Below are 22443 nucleotides of genomic sequence, written 5' to 3' on the forward strand. Positions count from 1 at the left end.
CAGAGTAAAGAGAAAACAAAACTGGAGAGAAAACAGATCAAAAGCAGCAGAGAGGGTGAGGCTGTGAGCTGCAGACACAGACAGTTCAGATCTAGTCTGCACCTTAGCAGTTCCTAAAGGCAAAGACAGGAGCTGTAACAGTCAGAGGCAGAAAACACCCAACCCCCAGTACTCTGGCCTTTGAGGCTTAGGGCATTTATACAGAAACAAGCTGCTCCTATGTACAAGCAGCTAGAATAATTTACACAATGTCTATACATGAAAAATATCACAGAAAAAAAAAGTATACTTACAAGAGGCCTCCCTCAGTAGAGATTTCAATCTTATTCTAGTGTAAGATGTGTTGAGGGAAGTGTGGAGCATATGCTTAACTGCTACTGATGTCCCCTCTGGAAATTCCAGATACTACACTTCCCCCCTCTCTGCTTTAGTTTCTTTACCTCATCTCAATCCCAGAAAATGCGCCCCAAACTCTCAACATACCTCCTCTTCATGACAAAAGCATAAATTAAAAAAATTAAATTAAATTAAATTAAAATTACTTTCCAGAGTGTTCTATCAAGGCTGGTAATACACAGAAATTCACAATTTCGTGTAATTCCTAGAACTATAGGCTGAATCTCACAGAGACTGGGGATGGAGGATGATTCTAGTATGACTCTGGATCTTAGGAAGAGAGTTTGTGGCCCTTGCCTCCAGGGCTCTGCTATTAACACGACTCAGGACTATATCACGCATCAGCTTTTTCTGGGTACCCATAGCTGCTTCTCCCATAATTTCAGATTACACTCGGTTTGTCATGATCTTTCCAACTCTGACTCTCATTCCCAACCCCCCCACAATCAGTGGTGGGTTTGGTAAATAACTGCTAACAACTCCACCCTAGACAGCTGTGACAGCCGTGCAAATGAGGCTGGGAAGATGAGCAGCAAACCACTATACAGTATTCCTACCATACAGACATAATAGATACAAAGAAATTCAAGAGCACAGAGAGTAGGATAATGTGGGAAAATAACGAGGAAGTGATTACTTTCAAGTATTTATTACCTTTGCTTTTAACTATAATTTTATGCAACTTAATTCTTAAAAATGGCTGTTTGACAAATGACTCACTAAATTCCTAAAAATTTAACAACCAGTCTCATGCAAGTATGGCCAACTCCAGTGCATCACTGCATAACCTCTCAGCTGAAGATCTTCCCCCTAATTGGAAATTCTCTCCTTATTGTCTCAGTTCAAAAGACAATAAGCCCCACTCCTCTGTTTAAGCCAGGGAAATCACAGGTTCCTGACGAGCCTATAAATTGGTGGCTTTGGTTGAGGTGCCCTCCCTGCCCTGGATGCCTGTGGCTTGCAGGAGAGGCTGAGATCAAATGGTATAAAACACAGATGTCCCAGCAGCAGATACAGTCGGGAGGAGAGACACAAACTAACCTAGTACAAAAGGTTACTGCAGATGTTAAAAATCCACTGGCCCTATGATCATTCCAACTACAGGCCATTTCAAAAAGAGACGCTCAAAGAAATGGCAATGAGTCACTGAGAATGGGCTAAACTGTAATTAAAATACTGTGTTTAAGAAGATGACTGTGTGGGAAAGGATCAGCTATCACTCAGCATGCACTTCCTTATAGTGCATGCTATAACTTCCTGAAATGAAGAAGTTAGAAAACGAAGAACTTTATTTTCCAGGCTCCCTTACAGCTAGTATTCTGGATGCAAATTTGATTCCACCATTAAAATGCAGGACACAAGATATGAGAGCCAGAAATGGAGCAGAGCCCCATCAGCCTGTAACTTGTAGCTGCTTTTAGCTAGTAAACAAGGTCATGAGCATGTCAGTGTCCAATCTCCGGCTTTGAACTAAGACAAAAAAGAGAGAATTTCCAATTAGAGGCAGAAGCTTCAGCTAGGAGGTTTTGGAGTTATGCAATGGAGTTGGCTCTACTCTTTCACAAGACCAATTTATTACATTTTTGGAAATTTTTTTAAGAGTCAAACATAGACATCAAGAACTGAGTTGCATAAAATTACAATTAAGTTACATTAAGAACAAAGATAATAAATATTGAAAATTAATTGTTTCCTATTTCTTTTACAGTTGGTAGAAGCAGCAGAGGCCGGGTCTGGCATAACAGACCAGCATCTAGTCACTAGTTCACAGGCATCAAGGAGAATTTGTCACAGCAATAACCAGACACTGCATTACAGATGTGAAGGAGTTACAATGGCAATAGCAGTGGCTGTTATGATCCCCTTTATCACAGTTTCAGTGGGGTTTTTTCCCACTTAGTGGCAACCTCCTGATTGCCGCCTTCTTAACGGTGGCAGAGGTGCCAGCTCCCATGGTAGGGTGCTTCTGGTATCCTGGAGATCATTCTCAGAGGCCCGGCCTACAGCCCAGCCCCCAAGCCTTTCAAAGATTTCCCAAACTAATTCCCTGCATTCTGTCTCTTTCTGTTCTGTGTACTGAACCCTAAGTGATAGTGCAGAGGAGTATCTGGTAGACTGTATAAAGAGTTTTTCATGTCTACACCAGTGCTGTTCTTTCACAGACCCACAAAGAGCAGCGCAAGACCCCATCATTCCCATTAGTCTTACCTAATGAATCCACCACTGTCTCCCCAGAACTGCCGCCTCAATCCCCTTTCTTCAGTTCTGCCTCACCATGAGCACCTGGTCTACTGCTCAGCCAGCTCTACACGGCCAGAGACACCCACCCCCCAGCACCCAGCAAGAACACAAAACAACCGCCCTCCTTTCTGTTACGTCAACCCTCGTTATAGCCAAACAAGCTTGAAGACTCTGACCCAAAGGTGCCCTCAACAGTTCATTTGCCACGTCCCTGAGTGTCCCCCAGCCTAAAATGTATCTTTCCCCATTGCATTCCAAAGTGGGGGGCAGGGGGCGATAAAAGTATAGCTGATTCTAAGTCAGACCTGTAGCATCACTCCCACAGAAAGGGGCAAGAAAGAGCATTAATAATAGTCCACCGTAAAGCAGCTACTATTCAGAAGGATTTGACTGAAAGCACTAAGAATCTCTTTGATAGGGAAAAATACTTTTCAGAGCCCAAACAACTAACAAGAATGAATACTTAAATACTGTCAGCTCTTATCCAAGCTAACAATTTTACAACTGTTTAAAATCTTATCCACGAGCTACACATGATGTAAGGTGAGAAACGGCCTGAAAATCTGTGGCATATAATAATTCTTTCTTGTGCTCCAAGTTCTGGGTAACCACTGTCCCCACCCACCCATACGCGTGTATACCCATGGCCTAACAAACTGAGTCTAGCACATGTATGCTTAATTCCAAAAGAATGCAGATTTCTCAGAGAAACAGAATGTTTAACACATTCTTTTTTTCACCAATTTTCTACATAAATTTCTATGCTAGAAGGCCCAGAAGCAAAACAATAAAAGGAACCAGACAATCTGAGTTCCAGTCCCCCTCTACGATTCCTGCCATTGCGAGGCCTCAAGTTATTCACCTACAGACTACCGGATTGCTGCGTCTCCTTCCAGTTGAGTGACTGACTCAGACCAGAATAGAAAACATAACAGCATAAACACTTAAAGAATAAGAGCTGCCAACACTCCACAACCCGCTTTAACTGCCTCTCCAGAGGATCCATCTTGGTGGATGGCACTTGAAACCTGGAAGAAGAAGGGTCTACTGGAGTTATTCTTCTATCTAGCTTGGCGAACATTTACTTAAGCAAAGTGTACCGTGAAAAGAATCTGCATACTTATAAAAGATCCCTAATTCCAAAATATATTCATTCCTGCACTCCTAAAAACATTTTCTAGGATACCTGCCTCAAGATAAGTGTGCTAACATCTTCTTACTGAATTATGGCACAAGTAGACTGGAAATTTGAGAACAAAGTATTATATACAGTTTTCCTAGGCATATGTATCTGAAAATATTTATCTAGCTTTTAACATATAACTGCTGAAACTATTCTCTTACAAAGGTAGTAAGAATTAATACTAACTTTTGGTTTGATTAGTAATTCTCAGGGGTAACAGCTTTGTCACGCAGGTTAGCTGTATGGATTAAATGGCGCTGCCACAAACTTTGTTTAGAAACAGAACCAAGCAATGAAGATTTTAAGTACCTGCCCAGTGTTTTACTGCTTTTGAAACCCCCTCAAACAATTCTGAATTGTGGGGTTTACCTTTTACCAGAGAAAAGAAATACGACAGAGACTTTTCCAAAATAGTGAACTTACGCAGAAAGAAAGATTCGACACTGCTCTACCTCTTAGTCCCCAAACCCCACGCTACCCCCTGTGAGTCTAGTGTGCTAATCTCTTGGAACCTCAGTTTTCTCATGCTACTGGGAGATGGTAATTCCTGACTCCCGGAGAATAACAACACGTGAATTTCTTTACAGGAAGACACGACTGGCAACATACACATCCTCAGAAAACAGGTAAGATAGGCGTCTAATGACCTGACACATGGTTGTTACTCCAAATGACAGCTAGTGTACCATGACAAGTCCCCAACTTAGAATATTCTTATTCAAATTGCAGCAAGGTTGCCCGAACTTGGGGCTACCACCAGAGGAAGGGAGAAGCGTCAGTTCACTCATCAGCATTATTGTGAGACAGCCTAGTTAGCAAACCTCACTCTTTTCAAAGGAAATTAAAATTTTCATTAGCGTATGCATTCTAACTTAAATCGAACACTGAAATTAGTGAATAGATTCCTCTTAGCTAAAATTAATAATATTTTGACAAAGTGTTCTTCTCCTAAAAGATGGGTTAAGACATAGTTCTGTGAAAAGAAGTAAAAAAGACTATCTTATTTTAATAGATTTCATGGTTTAATTAATCAACATATAGAGAACTCTAGTCATTACAGGCTTTTAAAAAGCAGTAAATATGATCTAAAAGACACCCCAAAAGAACATAAACTAATGTAAACATATGAGGTTCCTGCTATGATTCTTAATTGTCAAGTCACACCCAATTCCATGAGCGTTCATTTCAATGTACAATAAACTATATAAATGTATTTACCAATAGCCTACTAACATTTAATATTCACTAAAGGTCTAACTACCAGATGCCACTTAGCAAAATTCCTACTGTGTGTGTCATATACTTGTATAAACTAAAGGTTGATATTAAAATTCTTGTTTTTATGGCACCAAAGCTGAAGGCATTGATACAATAATTAGAATATAAAAAGTATGAAATGGCTCGGCACCCGTTGCACAGTGGTTACAGCGCCAGCCACATACACCGAAGGTGGCAGGTTCGAACCCAGCCCAGGCCAGCTAAACCACAATGACAGCTGCAACAAAAAAATAGCCGGACGTTGTGGTGGGTGCCTGTAGTCCCAGCTACTTGGGAGGCTGAGGCAAGAGAATCACTTGAGTCCAACACTTTGAGGTTGCTGTGAGCTGTTAACGCTACAGCACTCTACCAAAGGCAACATAATGAGACTCTGTCTCAAAAAAAAAAAAAAAGAGAAATGATACTCAGAGCACCCTTGCCTCACTTTCAACTCTCAACCCCTACTCCAAGCACCTCTGTTCCCCCAGAGGAGGCAGGAAAGAAAACTTTAAAAAGGGGGTCAGGTTTTATGCTGTAATATCTGCCGAGTAATTTTGGGGGTGACTAAAAAGGCACCATATTAAACCACACTTAAGTAGTGTTTTAAAGAGTCAGTGAAGTCATTTCTGTATGCATAACTTCCATGAAATCATGGTTAAAAGGTATTATTAGGGAGGCCTTAGATGTAATAAGGACGCCGCCTTAACTTATGTTTTAAAGGCCATTGTTTAAAAGCAAAACACCTTGAAAAGCAATTCGTTTAGAATTTCATTTTCAAAATGGGAGAATAACTAAATGACGTTCTAAATACTTCATTGTTTAACTAGACTGACTAATAATCATTTTCTCATTGCCAAAGATAAATGATCCTCCACAGGATTCCATCTACCTAAGAACAAGCCACATTGATTTAGAGAATCGTATTTGATGTTAAAAACAAATCAAATAAAGTTCAAGAAAAATTACAAATAGTACTACATTAAAGTATCAGCACTTCAATTTTTTGAAGAAACAACTTCTAGATATAGGCAATTTTGAGATTAAGAAACACCAAATCTGACAATATTTGAGCAAAATATCTGTGTAAAAGCAGTGCCTGGAAACCAAGTCAGTTCTGGTTCACAGCCAATCTGTTTTTTTAAAATAATACTTTCATGACAACTGTGTACTGCTGTTGGAGAATTTAATCTCAAAGCAGGAGAGATAAATGTTTTAAAAGAGGCTATTTCCTGTCTCCTGAGCGTCCCATCCTTTAAGGAACTGCTCCTCCCTTATCTGCTGGTGTTCTGCTACAATTATTAATCATATTGTGCTGTCCCCAGCTGCAAGAGGGAATGCGTCCCCAGGCCTGACCTGTCACAGTGCCCCATTGCCCTCTATCCACAGTAACTGATCTAAGCAATGGACATAGGGCCAAAGTACCTTCATGAGATATGCTACTGGGCCCCAGAAAAAAAGAGGAGATGCTCTTAAAAGGATCCTGTATGACTCAAGGGTTCAGAGCTACCTTTCCTGCTACAGAGAGAGTCTAAGAAAGCTGCTCACCCAAAATAAAAGAGATCCAAGTCAGAACCCCGACTACCACTGGAGAACTGAAGTCAGCTGTTACAGAGCGATGCCTGGATCTTCATGTATATAAAGTCAATGAATTTCTTCTTAGCTTAAATTTACCTTAGCAGAGTTTCCGTCACTTGCTACAGAAGTTTTACAAATGCGGAAACTGACATGTGAATTAAGATTTGTTTTTCTTTCCTGCTGAGATCTAAGCTATAGATCACAAGATACTTGTTGCAAACTAGATAATCATATCCAAAGAGTCATATATCTATAGGACTACTCCACTGAAGTGAATTCTTTAAAGTCATTCTATTAGAGGAAAAAACAAAGCCAATTTAGCTAAATTCTATTTGATTAAGTTTGGAAAATAAGTCATTTATTAATAAATACTTCTTTTTACCTCCCTCGTAGGGCATTTTCATTTCATAAAACTATTTCCATTCAATGCCATCATGTATAGGAAAATCCCATTTTTCACAGACATATGTAATTCCCAAACAGAACAGCAATGAGATACAGGCTAGCCTCTCACAAAATTCCCTGAAGCAAGAAAAAATAATTATGTGTTTAAAATTCTCTGCAAAAAAAAATTAGCAATAGCAAAGAGGTTAAAATACTAGAAATTCTTAATTAAGTCGATCAGTTACTGTTCATACTGCATACCCAAGACAACAGGAAGGCAAGCCTTCAGAGTCTAATAGAACCGATCTAAATTAGTAATAAATTGAAACAAAATTTCTTTCCAATTCCTATTCTATAATATTTTTTAAACCCGAAACTCCAAATGGCAGGAAAGTTTAACCCTTTGTAACTCTTAGCAAAGTGTCTCTAAAACAATGTCTCTAGCATGTGTTAATAAAGTGAAGAATCTATAAGCATCGCCTGTCCTTTCTCAGGGATTTAGACTTGTCAGAAGTCAAATTACTGTCCTCCAAGTGTAGTCCATGCTCCCCTAGCCACGTTGTGACAACTGGGGTGCAGTCAAGTGGCTGGATCAGAATAAAAGCGCTAGGGCTGGGAGGACAATGGAGGTAGAACGATGACACCCTTCTCACTGAAACCAATCAGCTGCAATCCGGGACTATAACAAGAGAGAAGGCCAAGTTGAGGGTCCTTTTCACTAGGCTAGCAAATTGTGCGTCTTCCCATAAATTGGCTAGGTTTCCAAAATAATCCAAAAAGAGCTATTAACCATAATGTAGAAAACTACTGGTTATACTTAAGCTATATTGAGGGCTAAATAAAAATACTCACAGCACTACATTATGACTTGAACGTGGCTAAAGGCAGAAAACTTCAAGTACCTGACAGAATTATTTCTAGGAGAAAACACATTTCCAAAAATACTTGTCAGAGACAACTGACAGCGGAACTACACATTTAAACGATCACACGTTTTAACAATTAATACGATCTTCCTCTATTTCTCAAGTATTCTATAATGTAGACTTTGTTCTTTTGTACAAAATAAAGTTTTTACACGCATACGCGAAATTACTGAGATGGATCACACCGTAAACTTCTCTCTATTGAACATTCCTGCCCCGGGTTTTTCTCCTCCTCTGCTTCTTACCTGCCTTTGAAAGGACCCTGACTGTACTCAACCAAAACCTGTCCATCTTTCAAGGTCAGTTTTGTAAGTTCAAAATTCTTCACAATTCCCTCCCCAACCAGCCAAGACAGAAAATAAGGGCAGGTGGCAAGAACCCTACCGGACAAGAAAAAAGAAAGAAAGAAACCTTTTTCTCACCTCATGGACAATTTAACTTCCCGAATTCATTGTACTTACATACGTGGATTAGAGTTAAAAGGTATTTTTTTTCAAGAAAACACATTTCTCTTTAATGTGAGCTAATTACTTCATCTAGTATTCAACCATGGTTCCAACATGAGGAAAGTGGCATACAGAACTCATCCTAAAAATGGCACACTATCGTATTTCATGGGCAATTTAAGGCTTTTAGAAAGAATAGCTTTATCTATATTTGATTTCCCTCTTTTTGAAATGACTTGAGAACCTGTAAAACGCAATTCCACAACTGCTTTCTAGAACATCACACAACGCAGCTGGCTAATTCTGTCTACTTTTCACCAAAATTCATACTACAAGAGTTTTAAATATTGGGAGAGAAGTGAAAAAAGCAAAATTCTTACTAGAGGTATTCCTTACCAATGAGTCATTAAGCTCACACCAAACTGTAAGCTTCTTGAAGACACACCGTTTCTTCTGACTCAATTTTATATCACCAGTGCCGGCACATGGTCGGTGACCCACTGAATATTCATTGAGGAAATGAACATGTACCAGTATAGTTCATTTCAAAAGAATAACTTTTAATTTTTCCATAAAGTAAACTAAGCACCATTTCTTGGAAAACATTCTGAATGATAGTTGTTCTTCAAGTGCAATATATTAGCAAGATATTCTGTTAGCAAAATAAGTGAAAAAAGCAATGAACACACACTTCCCTTTAATACACCTTTAACACACTCCCAAAACATTAAATGCCCCCAAAATTCACCTGGGGATTACACAGTAAGACTCTACACAAAGCTATTCCCTTGAAAAGATGAGGCACTGACTTGGTAAGTCAGATCCTTGAACAAATTTAGATTTGTTTGACCATCAATTTACATAAATTAGAGAACAGGGGGAAAAAAATCCCTAAAATTTATCTCTCATAAGAGGTTTTACAAAGCAAATACCAAGATCTCAGAGGAAAAATAATTTCTCTTCCCCAGGAACACAGAGTCATGTTCCATGAAAATCAGTTTTAGCAAGAAACTGAATAAAATTAAAGACAATTGAAAGTTAAAAGGGACAAATATTTGTTGTACCATTAAGGTAGCCAGAAATTAAAGAAGTTTTAAAATACCCCAACCTAAGAAAATAAAATGTTAACAACTAAATTATAAAAGGTCTCAGGGTGAGGGCAGGATGGATAAAGCCACCAAAGTGACATACTATATTTCAAGAAAATTATTTCTCAAAATTTCAGAAGATAAAAATAAATATAAATATCTAAGATATGTGGACACAGTTCTCCTACAAGAAAGGGATAGAAAAAACATTTTCAAGTACAAAGTGATTGATATAATAAGAGTCATCAAATTGACGTGAATGAGAGCTCTGCAGCTATGGTGTAAGCCCATTACTCATAAGATGGGGAGATGTCAATGAACATAATTCAGAACTTGAACTCTTAAGTTATTAAGGCCCGTGGAGCAAAAATCAAATTGCTACCAACATTTGATGCTCCTTTCCCTAACAAAGGAGCTGCCTCTTCCAATCTCTAGTTCCCATTGCTCAAAAAATGGTACCAAGGAATTAACTATACTGCAAACCTGGGAGGTGAGCAATCAACTCGAAATTCATTTACCCTTCCCTTCTTCAAATATTACCTTACTAAACAAAACTCACCAAAAATCCCAAATTACTCACAACAACAACAACAACAACAACAACAAAAAACTAACAAAAAGATGCACAAGTAACAAGAAAAAAGACACAGTTATTTAATAGCTCAACAGCATCGACATTTCTTATTTAAAAGCATCCAACAATGTTTCTTCACCAATGGGGAATGGATTTCTAGAAATGAGCTCATTTTAACAAAATTCCCTTATAAATCAGATGTCCCAGAGTCAGAGATTAAGACTTTTACATACATTTAATTAACATTATGCCAGATCTGTTTCAACTTAGTTTTTATTTAAACAACCTATAATATTGTTCCTTGTGATTTTCATCCCTGGATATACCACCAGACTCAGGGTGGGTGAATGAGATGTATGCATAATAAGGCAAGAGATAATAATTTCATGCCCTTAACTGTATCAATATTTAATCTCTGGAATAAACTCCATGCTGAAATATGTGCTTAAAAGTACATGAAGAAGCAAATATTTATATACTCCATAACGGTCTGCACATTCACAGTTTGGGAAATTTTAGAACAAAATTAAGTACCTGTGCCATTAATCAGCATAGAAATGGTTTAAAAATATACTCCGCAGTAAAATGAAAGAAATTAATCCTGGTCATAGGACTGTATCATGAAACAATTCTACCACAGGTCCAAAGTTCAACTTCCTCTACTACGGGGAAAATACAAAGTTCAAATTCAAATGACAATTCTTCTCTTTGCAGAAAAATAAACAACAGTCATAATCAAGAAACTGGTGACTTGCTGGGCCAAGGAACATGTAAAACTAAAGATTCCCCTAGAAGCAGGAAAAGGGCTGACTGCTAAGTACTCCGGGGACGCTAAAACTTAAGAAGAAAGTCCCTAATCCATTCAGGAAAAGCCTCAGATCAGGAACCTTACATTAAAGAGTTACTTTCAATTACCCATTAAAGATTATAACAAAAGAAAGAAAAAGAGCACACCAAAGCTAAAGACAATGACTGCCAGAAAGAGCCTTCATTAAGTCATCTGGTTGATGGCACTGGGACTGGGCAGCCTCCCCTGAACATCCACTAGAACTGGATGAAAGGAGGAAGCCAGGAAGAAATCAATGGTGCAGCGGCCACATCCTAAGGTCAAGCTCATCCTTCTGCCTTGGACTCATTGGAAGACTCTGTAAGATCATTCCCTATTAGGATTACATTTTACCAAGGCAGTTAGATTTTACTCTTACATTGTGCTAATTCCTAAATGACATGCTATAAATACCGTCAAATAAAAAGCTACTAGTCAAGACAAGAGATAAAGAGTGCTAAATACACTTTACAATACCTTAGTAAACTGAAAAGTCCGTTTCTCTGACTTCAGATTAAAAAGGGGGGAAATGTGCCCAGCAAATTTCTTCTTAAATTCCCTTACTCGGTATTTTCATCCTTCCAAAATAAATAACAACAGTACAGAATCTGTCTCCTGTGGCGATAATAGTTATGTTGTTTTCACCAAATCCAAAGTTCTACAAATAACCTCTTCAAGTTCTTAACTTCTAATACTTAAAGTCTTGTGTTTAACCTGCAAAAATCTTGCTATTTTATAATAAATGTTGCTTTCACACAACGCCCGTTTAAAAAGCCATTTAATACAGCATCTAACATGACATTAAGAAATTCAGAATACTGTTTTTAAAAGAGATTACTATTTTTAAATTACAACCTACTTAAAAAGACATATAGACGTAATGATGTCCTACTAAGGTAGAGCGCATCTTTAAAAAATAAGTGTAGTATTCAGAACTTTATTATTAATCATTACAAAGTGTTCTACAGCCATTAATATAAGTTATTCCCTTTATTTTGGCTAAATATTTAAATTAGGGCAGTGTCTTTGGCTGTCAAGAAGGTAAAATTTTATTACTGTAAAAATGTCAACTACACTCTGGGGCACAGAATGTTCACTCAATACAATTAATATTACTAAACACACTCTCTACCTTGAATTATTTTCATAAATTTGATATAAAGGTGGAGAAAATGTAAAACATGTAAACCAGATTAATGTTAATCAAATAGCCATCTCTCCAATTTTCTAAAAAAATCATAACTTGGAATACACTTGCTTCCACATCAATATATCAACTTTAAGATTGTTTTTTAAAATAAGTTATACTTCTATCTATGCCCCCAACTAATCAAAACAAAACAAAAAGCAATGACTATCATTATTCACTGACTCATGGGATTTGAACTAAATGGCACCTAGGCTAGTAAATGTTGTCATACAATCTTGCAGTGCCTAAGTTACAGCCTTTCCTCTATCCTTCACATATGACTCTAAAAGTTTGAGTGAAGAAAGAATTTTACAATTCTCAGAACTATACAGGAAAAGCTGTTTAAAGGCTGCCAAAGTTTTCAAAAAAAAAAAAAAAAGAATTAACAACAATGAAAAGAAAACCTCACATGAACCTATACACTGAAAATGAATATGATGGAATAGGCCATATGAAGAAAATCTGTATTTAAGATTGTAGGATCTTGTATGTATGTATATATAGTATATCCACAACACACACGTAAATTGCAAGGCAAGTCATCAGTTCCAATTAAGCTCAAGGACAATTTAAAATATATTTCCAAAGTGAGCTGCCAAGAAAGAAAAAAAAAATGTGAGGGAGATATGTTAAATTTTTCTCCAGAATTTTCAAACACTTTGTGGTGAAGAAATGGACTGGTATCTAGTTCAGGTCACAGTTAAGAAGCCCATTCAATTTTGATGACCAAATATTCAGTAGAGCACATTCAGCAAAACAGTCTGATTTCTTCTAATCATAATTCTCTCTCCTGCAAACATCTCAGAAGACAGAATCACGTTCTCCCCATGTTGAAATGGTCAAACAATGCTGCCGATAACAGATGCATAAGGACTACTACATACTATCAGATCTCACAGCTGTCTGATCAATGCTTTGAGACTGACAAGTATGCCATAAACGTAACAGGCTTTGCAGCAGATTTTACTAGCATAAAAGACACCAGGGCAACAGGGACTCTTTTAATCTACCACTTCAACAAAATTCTGTAAAATCAAAAGCTTTACAAAAGCTTTTACTCAGCTAGGCGCCTAGATCTTCCTTCAAAACACAGACTCGACTCAACATCTCCAGCAAGAACACACCACTCTGCCACATATCACGTACCGTACCTTCCTCCGTACCCAGACACCTGAACCACCAAGACTGACAGAGTTAGGTTTGTCAGCACCGAGATATCTGCTAGTGTGCAAGAAACACTGAAGCAGCTAAGCCCTCCCAGGTACGCTAGGTGGTAACCTTGACACCAACTGCCTCAAAAATAAAAACCTTTTCCCTCCCATGTTAGGAAAAGCATGAGACCGTTCCAAAGAATATGCTACAATCGTAAGGACCTTGTGCACAAAAGACAGCAGAAAAGGGCTGGCTTTCTCTAGTCAAAAACTCTTGTTTGCGGCGAGAGTCGAAAGCTACAAATTTAGGAAATCCAGCTTCTGATGGCAATTCTACGACAGCTCGCATAGCAGCCCTGCCAAGCCAGAGCTCAGTTTTCCCACCGGCAAAATGGGAATCACCACCGCCACCCATCTACCTCGCCCGCGAGTCAGGCACACCCTAGATGTGTACGACTACCCAAAGCGATGCACAGAGGGGTGGTGCCGCCGCTCCCAGGACACCCACCCCGGACCTCCCCCCACCCCCACGCCACTCGGCGACAGAAAGAGAGGACCGGCGTACCTGGCTTTACTGTCTTGAGACGTATGGGCTCGCGGAAGTGGCGGATGACAGCCAGGGTGTCCCGGTTGGTGAGTCCGCTGACAGGAGTCCCGTTCACCTCCAGCAGCACATCCCCTGGGCTGGGCGCCTTGCCCGAGACGACGCAGCAGGTGCCCCCGCCGGGCTCCTCACGGAGCCGCCCCAGGTAGGGGAACTCGCCGCGCTCCGCGCCACCCCGGATCTCGGCGCCGAAGTCGCCCGGGGGCCCAGCCCAGGACACCGCGCACTCCTGCACCTTGCTGAGCCAGTGCTTCTTCTTCTTCAGCGTCTTAGACATCCCGAACCCCGCTGCACCATGGGGGAGACCCCGCGCGGGCGGCCGGGGTGCCGCTCCGGCCCCCTCTCAGCCCGGGGGCCCCAGGCGGCCCGCGTAGCCCGATCAGGGGGCCTCGGTGCTCCGTCCCCTCGGACCACAGCCTGCTGGGGGCCCGGCCGCCACAATCCCGAGACGCCCCTCGGACACCCCTCCTGGCTGCGCTCCCCGGGGCTGACTCCGCGGTGGCCACCGCGGGTTAGCCAGAAGAAAGGAAAAGAGAATTGTCCCCAGGCGGTTCCAGAAGGGGTTTCGGGCGGGGTCACTGCCGCCGGCTGGCCCCCAGGCTCCGCGCCGGAGCGGCGGGAAAGGCAGGGGCCGGGGGGCGGGGAGGTAAAGGGGGAAGAGCCGGAACGGGAAAAATCCGTCGGGGGCGCGCAGAAGCGCGCGTCGAGCCGTCGATGGATCGATCGTGGCGGCTGCGGAGCAGTAGCGCGGAGACCAACGCCTGCCCAAGCTGCCAGGAAACTGCCGCTTTCAAACCCGCCGCAACCTCCTCCTCCCTCTTCCCTTCCCCCCGCCCTCGCCCATCCCTCATCCAGAGCCCCGCCCCCTCCCGCCGCGCGGCGCCCGGCGCGCTGCCGTCACAGGCCAGGCGCTGGGGAACGATCCCCAGCACTCGACTCTTGCTCCAAGGATTGGCCCCCGGCGGACAGGGGGCGGAGCCCTAGCGAGAATAGAAATCACTGATTGGTTAGAGGGAGTGGAGGAGGCGGGTACTAGAATGACTGAAGTTTACAGAGGGTGGAAAAAAGAAGTTTGGACAGTGAGGGGGGTGAATGGGAGGGACAGGGGAGTGGGGCTGGCTGCTGGTCTTTGCACCCGGAGAGGCCGTCCGCGGGGCAGCTGGAGTCAAGGCAAACCTGGACACTGAGAGCAGCCGAACTCCCCGAAGTGGGGGCGTGGCTGGGGAGCAAGACAGACTCCCATCCTGTGCTGGGGGAGCAGAAGGGGACTGGTGTGCTTAGATTGGAAGACATTGTGCCGCGTCCCGACCGGCCAGACTTGCTTACTTTGATTCTTGTTCGTTCATTCATTCCACAAAGGGCTAAGGAGTGTGGTTGATGAAAGGTAAAACGGAGTCCTACACTTAACTGCTGTGTGACCTCAGGCAAATTAAACAACCTCTCTGAACTGTAGCATCCTTACCAGAAAAGTGTTGATAGTTATATCTACCGGTCTAGGTAGTTGTGAAGATTATATAAAATACATATGGACTGTCGTCATAGTGCCTGGCAAAAGATGGAGGCTTCTTAACAATTTTATGTCAGATAACAATTGCGCTCGGTACTGAGGTTCAAGGATGAAAAAAACAGTGGCCCTGCTTTCAAGGTTACATACAGTCTAGGGGGAGAGACTGACATGTAAGTAGATTGCCTGAGGTGAGTGGGGTGGGGTGGAGGTAAAAGGTAGATTATTAGGAGCTGACCTGGGTTGGAGTCCTGGCATGCTACTTACTTGCTGTTTGACCTTGGCCAAATCTGTTTCAAGTTTATTCATCTGTAAAGGAGGTGGAGGGAGAACTAACTTTGAATAGGGATATCTTAGATCCCTTACAGCTCTAATTATTCAGAAACTCCTCTTGAGCTTTCTCTCCTTCCTGACTCTTTCCTGTCTTTGGAATGCCCTTTGTCTCATGTCTTTTAAAAATCCTATCCATCCTTACCCCAAATGCCTTCTTTCCCAAGTAGCCTTCGCTGATTTCTTGCCCTCAGATAGAAAGTGTTTTCTCTGACCTATGAGACCTTGTTCGATGTTAGGACTTGACATTTATTTATGTAGTCTCCTGTCTCACTTTAATGGTAGGAGAAAGCCTTTATTTAAACTATGAATAACTCACAGAACCTCACCACATCTCAGGTGGACTGGTGCAGGCTTCAGTAGCTGCAGTGATTTTGTTCACACCATTGTATCAGTACGGGTCCTGGCAGGAAACAAACATGCTTACAAAGATGTGGGCAGGGTGTGGGAAACCACAAGGGAAGTGTGGAACCCTGGGGCCACAGCTCCTAGATCTGTAGAACATTTACCAGAACTCAGACGCTGAGAGAGCTGCCTAACAGGAGCTTGCCCTTCAGTCAATGGATGCAGTCAGACTTAATAAAGTGATTTGTTCTATGAAGTGTCAGGGGGCACTTGGGGATCTGGAGGGCCACATGGGGCCTTGAGGCGACAGGTTCTCCACCCCCGAAATCACTCAAGGAAGAAGCTAGGGAATTTTTATCTCAATATCCTTCTCCAGTCACCTGCTGATGCACCCCAATGGCCAAATCCAACCAGAGGCTAGAGGGCAAGAGAGCCTTTTGGTGCAGTCTGTATCAGTAAGGTTCATGGAAAAAGGAAGCCGCATCTAGAGGGAAAACGGAAATACCCAGCACAGATAATGATGTGGGTTGCTCAAATTTAACCAGATCTGAGACAAAGCTGGAGTATTTTTTTTTCTGAACTGCTACTTGTACTAATGGATTCCTGGTTGAAATGTTGATTCCCTGCACATCATTGAGTTTTGCTGAAACTCTGGGAAAACATCTTTCCTTGCCTAAATTGTATTCCTTAAAATGCTTTTGGCCACAAGCAACCCAATAAAGAGTAGCTGAAAGTATGAGGTCATTTATTACATCTTTAACAGGAAGTTCAAGTGCAGGTAGTTTCAGGTAGTTGAGCTGCACAATCATGTAACCAAGAATCTAATCTCTTTTTTTGTGTTTGTTTTCTGCCATCACATGCATGTTGGCTTTTATCTTCTGGACTTGTTACTTCTTAATTGCAATGTGGCTGCCACAGCTCCAGATATCACATCCTTGACATCTTTGTACAAAACAGAATGGAAGAAAAGGAAGTGCGGCTCCCATTTTTATAAAGGAGAAAACTCTTTTCCAGACTTCTCCCTAGTGGAATCTCCCTTATTGGGTAGAAGATGGTCACTATGCTGTGTCAGACCAGTCACTGAAAAAAGGAAATGGGATTACCACAGCTCATTAAAATGGTTGTGAATCCCCACCTCTACCCCCAAAATAGGGGTTTTATAGAAAAGGAGAAAAGGGGAGTAGTTATTAAGTAGAGACCCATATGCCTCAACCAAGAATAAGTTATATTGATTCTTTGGCAGAAGACTGTAAGGATTTTAAGTTCAGAGTCTGAGCTTTGCTGTCAGCATGCAAATTCTGGTTTTTCTACTTACTAGCTCTGTGACCTCGAGCAAGCTACTTAACCTCACCTAACCACAAATTTTCATCCACAAAATGGGTATGATGGCAATGCTTACCTGAGTTGTCGTGAGAACTATATGAAGTTATTTAAAACCTTACATAGGATGCAGCATATGGCAAACAATAAATTATTGGTGCTAAATTGTAATACTTGTGACAAGATTAAAAGCATTGCTAGCCATCTTTACAATTCTTTTTTTTTTTTTTTGAGACAGAGTGCCATGGCATCACAGCACATAGCAACTTCAAACTCTTGGGCTTAAGCAATTCTCTTGCCCCAGGCTCCCAAGTAGTTGGGACTACAGGCGTCCACCACAACACCCGGCTATTTTTTAGTCATTGTCATTGTTTCGTAGGCCCAGGTTTGAACCCTCAGACTCCAGTATACGTGGCCAGTGCCCTAGCTGCTGAACAGGGCACCAAGCCCATCTTTATAATTCTGTACATGTTACATTCACCTATCTCAATAAGCTTAGTCTTAGTTTATAAAATATCCTAAAAATAAGCTATCCACCTCTTTGAATTAACTCTGAAAGCATACTATTCTGGAAATGTTTACATAGTTAAAGGGATCATATTATAAGTCTCTAAAATAGCACATAAATTTTAGGCACCTAATTAAATAATTAGATTATATCCATATTCATCACTGTTTCCTAAACATATTGATTGGCTTAGTAGTTGTGATTTCCACTGAAGAATATTAATAAGACAAACAATATGGAACCTGGCTTAACAAAAATAAATAAGACAGTTGAATCTGATGATCTCCAAGCTTTCCTTTTTTTTTGTTTTTTATTTTTAGAGACAGAGTCTCACTTTATTGCCCTTGGTAGAGTGCTGTGGAGTCACAGCTCACAGCAACCTCCAACTCCTGAGCTCAGGCGATTCTCCTGCCTCAGCCTCCCAAGTAGCTGGGACTACAGGCAATCTCCAAGGTTTCATTAGACTATATTCATCTAATCCATTGAGATAGAGATAGCTAAGTTTCAGTGCAAAAACCGTGTAAGTTGGGTCCCAAGATTATGGCAGTGGCTCCAACTATCACATCCTCAAACAATAATGTCCAAAAACTAAAACAAGGGAAGAAGATATCACCTTTCCTCAATTCCTTTTTGTAGATCAAGGCAGACTTTCCCCTAAAAGCCCACAGTGAGACTTCCTCTCTGGTTCATTGGTCACAATTTCCCAAATGTCCTTTCCTAAACCAGTCTTTGCCAAAGGTAACGAAATACCACGATGACTTACCCACCAGCTTCACCTCTGGTGGTCACAGTGGGGCTCAGCCTCTTTTAAAACACCCAGCAGCACAACATTTGAACAAACCTGGGGAGTCTTGTAGGAATATTGAAGAGAAGAGATTGGCTTTGGGGTAAGCAATCTGCAGTACCCACCCCACATTAGAAGCATTGATTTGCTCCTAGTATTTTTTTAAGCAAGGTAGAAAGTCTGTTTTGTTTCATAATGTTGTGCCTCGTGTTCTTGATGAGACCCAGATAAACCCACCCCTTTAAGTAGAAAACTTCAGAATGGAAGTACAAATTTCTACTTTTTCTAAAGTGACCCATGCTCAGTTCATCCTTTGTACAAGGACTAAGGTGATATAGTTCAGAGTCTCTGCATAGAGTGCTGCCCCAACACGTGTAGGGAAAGATGTGAGATTTCATTTATTTTTATATTCCCACTAGTTTCATGGAAATCCAAATTTCTAGTAACAGTGAATCAAACCATCCTTACTTAGTATTCAAGTACTCAGGTGACAGGGATGGGGGAGAAGAGGGAGGGTAGACAGAGCATCTATTTGTCTTTTACACCGAATAAAAGAAAATGTATCCTCCCCACACACAGATAATTACAATAGAATTATCTTGAATTGTTAAAATACTAGTCCACAAAATCTTTCACTGGCTTAGAAAATGTTTACATTTACCTAAGTAATGGAAAGGGTATGTGTAACATAGTGGAACATTAATAGCCTAACCAAATTCAGTAGTAATGTTCTATTGTGTCTTTATATTTTAGTAGCATTTTTATTTTGCCTCAGCCTATGGGCTAATTTGTATGCTAATGCTAAAATATGCTCAATTACAAAAGCAATAACATGGAAAATTTTATTTCAGTTAAACAAACTAATTTATTGTCTAAAATTGGTATTACTAGGCACATAAATGTGCTTTTTTTTTCTTCTTGCCCAGAGATGCTCTTACCTGCAAAGGACCTAATGAATCTACCTCAAATCCACAGGACAACAGGAACATTCAAAATCCACTACGGTGCCAACATGCTTTGGAAAGGAAAGTTAGTTAAACAGTCAGAGGTCAAGTTTGTCTAACAACGCAGGATAAAAGAACATGGAATGAGACAGAAAATGTCAAAATGAACATCTTTCAGCTAAAATACAACCTTGTACCCAAAGCTGGCCTTAATTACCTGTAGGTGGATGTCATTTACTCTTTTTCCAGGACCAATAACATGTTTCTGTCTGTATATTTTGTCTTTTCCAGTAGATCTCAAGATCCTGGAGGTCAGGATCTCTTTTTCATTCATTTGTGTCTCTCTCATTGGGGGAGGTGCTTTTCTTTAGTACAGTTAGCACAAATTTACTCATTCAACAAAAACAGAGAGAGTATGTGTTATTAGTAGGCTTTGTTTTAGGTACTAGTTCACAGCAATTAACAGACAAGGCTCCTGCTTCCATGGAGAAGAGGACAGTAAACGTGAAATGAGCAAATGATCAAGATAATTTCCAGTAGTAATAAGTATTATAAATTAAATAGAATATGAAACGGAATGAAGTGATGGGGTGGTTAGGAGTGGACACAGGCTACTATGCATAGAAAGGGCTTAGAGAAGGTCTTACAGAGAAAGTGACAGTTAAATGACAGAGAAGTGAGCCACATGAAGGAAGACACGAGCCCAGAACATTCCAGCCCAACACCAAGACCTTGGGTAGGCCCTTGTCTGACTGTGAGAAACAGAGAGTGGCTGGAGAGGTAGGAAATTAAGTCAAAGAGGTTTCCCAGCGGCCAGATACATAAATCCTTTTAGGCTAACATAAGGCATTTGGGTTTTATTGACAGCACAGTCAAAAGTTTGGGGGGTTTTTGTTGTTGTTTTTTTTAGTAGAGACAGGGTCTCGCTTTTTGTTCAGACTGGTCTTGAACTTGTGAGCTCAAGCTATCCACCCGCCTCAGCCTCCCAGAGTGCTAGGTTTACAGGCATGAGCCAACACGCCTGGCCTGGTAGCCAGAAGTTTTAAGGAGAGCATAATCTGTTTTACATTTTAGACCCACTTGATTGCTACTGAGGATGGCGGTGAGAGGAGAAAGAGGGAAGCCAGATAGAAGCTTCCAATGAGAACTCAACGGAGAGGTGTCGGTGGCTTGGACCATGGTAGAAACAACGGAGATAAAAATATGTTGAGTGCACTGTGGAGATCAGGAATTATAGCTTTAATTTCGTAGACTGATGATAGTTAAAGAAATATAAGTTACAATTGTATTTCATAAGAAGTATTGTGGAATGTAATTGCTTTGTTGAAATGTCCCTTCCCAGTAAGATAAGAAGATAAGAAAATAAAAAATGAGGAAAAGTTCTTAATTAAGTTTAAATTTATACAGGTTCTTTTATTATGTTTGTTGAAAAGACCTTCCTTACAGGCCTGCATGAGAGGAAAACACAATTAAATTCAAGTAAGGGAGAAAGGGTGAAGGAGGGAGGGGCCTCGCTAAGCTCCTGTTTAAAGGGTACAATATAGGGATGTATGGTATACCTCTTGGGTGAAGGACTCAACTGCAGCTCAGATGCTACCTAAAAAATGCAAAAACTGGGGCAGTGTCTGTGGCTCAAAGGAGTAGGGTGCCGGCCCCATATGCCAGTGGCGGATGCGAACCCAGCCCTGGCCAAAAACTGCAAAAAAATGCAAACACTGTAACCCAATCATGTATCCCCTTATACTAATAGGAAATAAATTAAAGAAAAGAGCTTCCAAAGGGATGTAATGCTAATTGCAAGGGTGTCTTTAAATCCCTAAAGTAACATCCACTCAAAACACCTTAAAGTTTGTAAATCAATATTTATTGTCCTTTTAATGTATAGAATAAAAAAAGTGGAATTTGTTTCTCAAAATTACAAAGTTATTCAGGCTTGGCGCTCGTACGTAGCACAGTGGTTATGGCACCAGCCACGTACACTGAGGCTGGCAGGTTCGAACCCAGCCCAGGCCAGCTGAACAACAACGACAACTGCAACAACAACAAAAAAAAAAATAGCTGGGCATTGTGGCGGGCAACTTTAGTCCCAGCTACACGGGAGGCTGAGGCTCAGCCCAAGAGTTTGAGGTTGTTGTGAGCTGTGATGCCACAGCACTCTACCCAGGGCAACATAGTGAGAGACTGTCTCCAAAAAAAAAAATTATAAAGCTATTTACAAGCCTTTTAAAAGAGTTCTACTGCCATATAAAGTCTTTTAGGTTCTTTGACTAGTTATAAAACTTCAGATTCTTGGGTCCAACTTTCTCCTTGCAGCTTGGAAGCAAATAGCGCCTATAATAGCTTCCCATACAAAGCACAATGGGAGGCTCCCTTTCTTCAACAGAAGGAAAATTCTCATTTGCTTGGCTAACCTTAGGTGAAGTGCTTCCAAACGTGCCCTCCCAAATTTTTCAGTAAACATTATCGGAAGCCAACCACATGAGCTTAAAATAAACACACCCCATTCAAAGGCAGGAGATTGTGGCTTTTCTTATACAGACAGTCCCCAACATTCTAAGGTCCAACAATCTTTCAACTTTATGGTAGTGCAAAAGCAAAACATATTTAGTAGAAACTATATTTCAAGCACCCATGTAATCATTCCACTTTTCACTTTCAGTATAGCATCCAGTAAGTTCCATGAGATAGTCAACACTTCATTATAAAACAGGCTCTGTGTTAGAAGATCTCGCCCAACTGCAGGCTAATGTAAATGCTCTGAGCATCTGTAAGGGACGTAGGCTAAGCTCTGGTGTTCAGCGTATTAGGTGTATGAAGTGCATTAAATTAGGATATTTTCAACGTATGGCGAGTTTATCAGGACTCGAC

The 22443-nt window shown here is 40.9% G+C and overlaps 1 protein-coding gene across 2 annotated transcripts in view; it reads right to left on the bottom strand.

The window, feature by feature from the left end:
* Positions 1-14409, bottom strand: part of MAGI3 (membrane associated guanylate kinase, WW and PDZ domain containing 3) — a 254341-nt gene extending 239932 nt beyond the window's left edge. For both annotated transcript variants that reach the window (XM_003793865.3, XM_003793864.3), the window contains exon 1: positions 13802-14409. In XM_003793865.3, coding sequence (XP_003793913.1) covers positions 13802-14117 — 316 coding nt within the window. In that variant the 5' untranslated portion in view covers positions 14118-14409. The remainder of the gene's footprint in view (positions 1-13801) is intronic.
* Positions 14410-22443: the final 8034 nt, after the last annotated feature.

Source organism: Otolemur garnettii, unplaced genomic scaffold (genome assembly GCF_000181295.1).
Source record: "Otolemur garnettii isolate 467f Iridium unplaced genomic scaffold, OtoGar3 scaffold00073, whole genome shotgun sequence".
Classification (NCBI taxonomy): domain Eukaryota; kingdom Metazoa; phylum Chordata; class Mammalia; order Primates; family Galagidae; genus Otolemur; species Otolemur garnettii.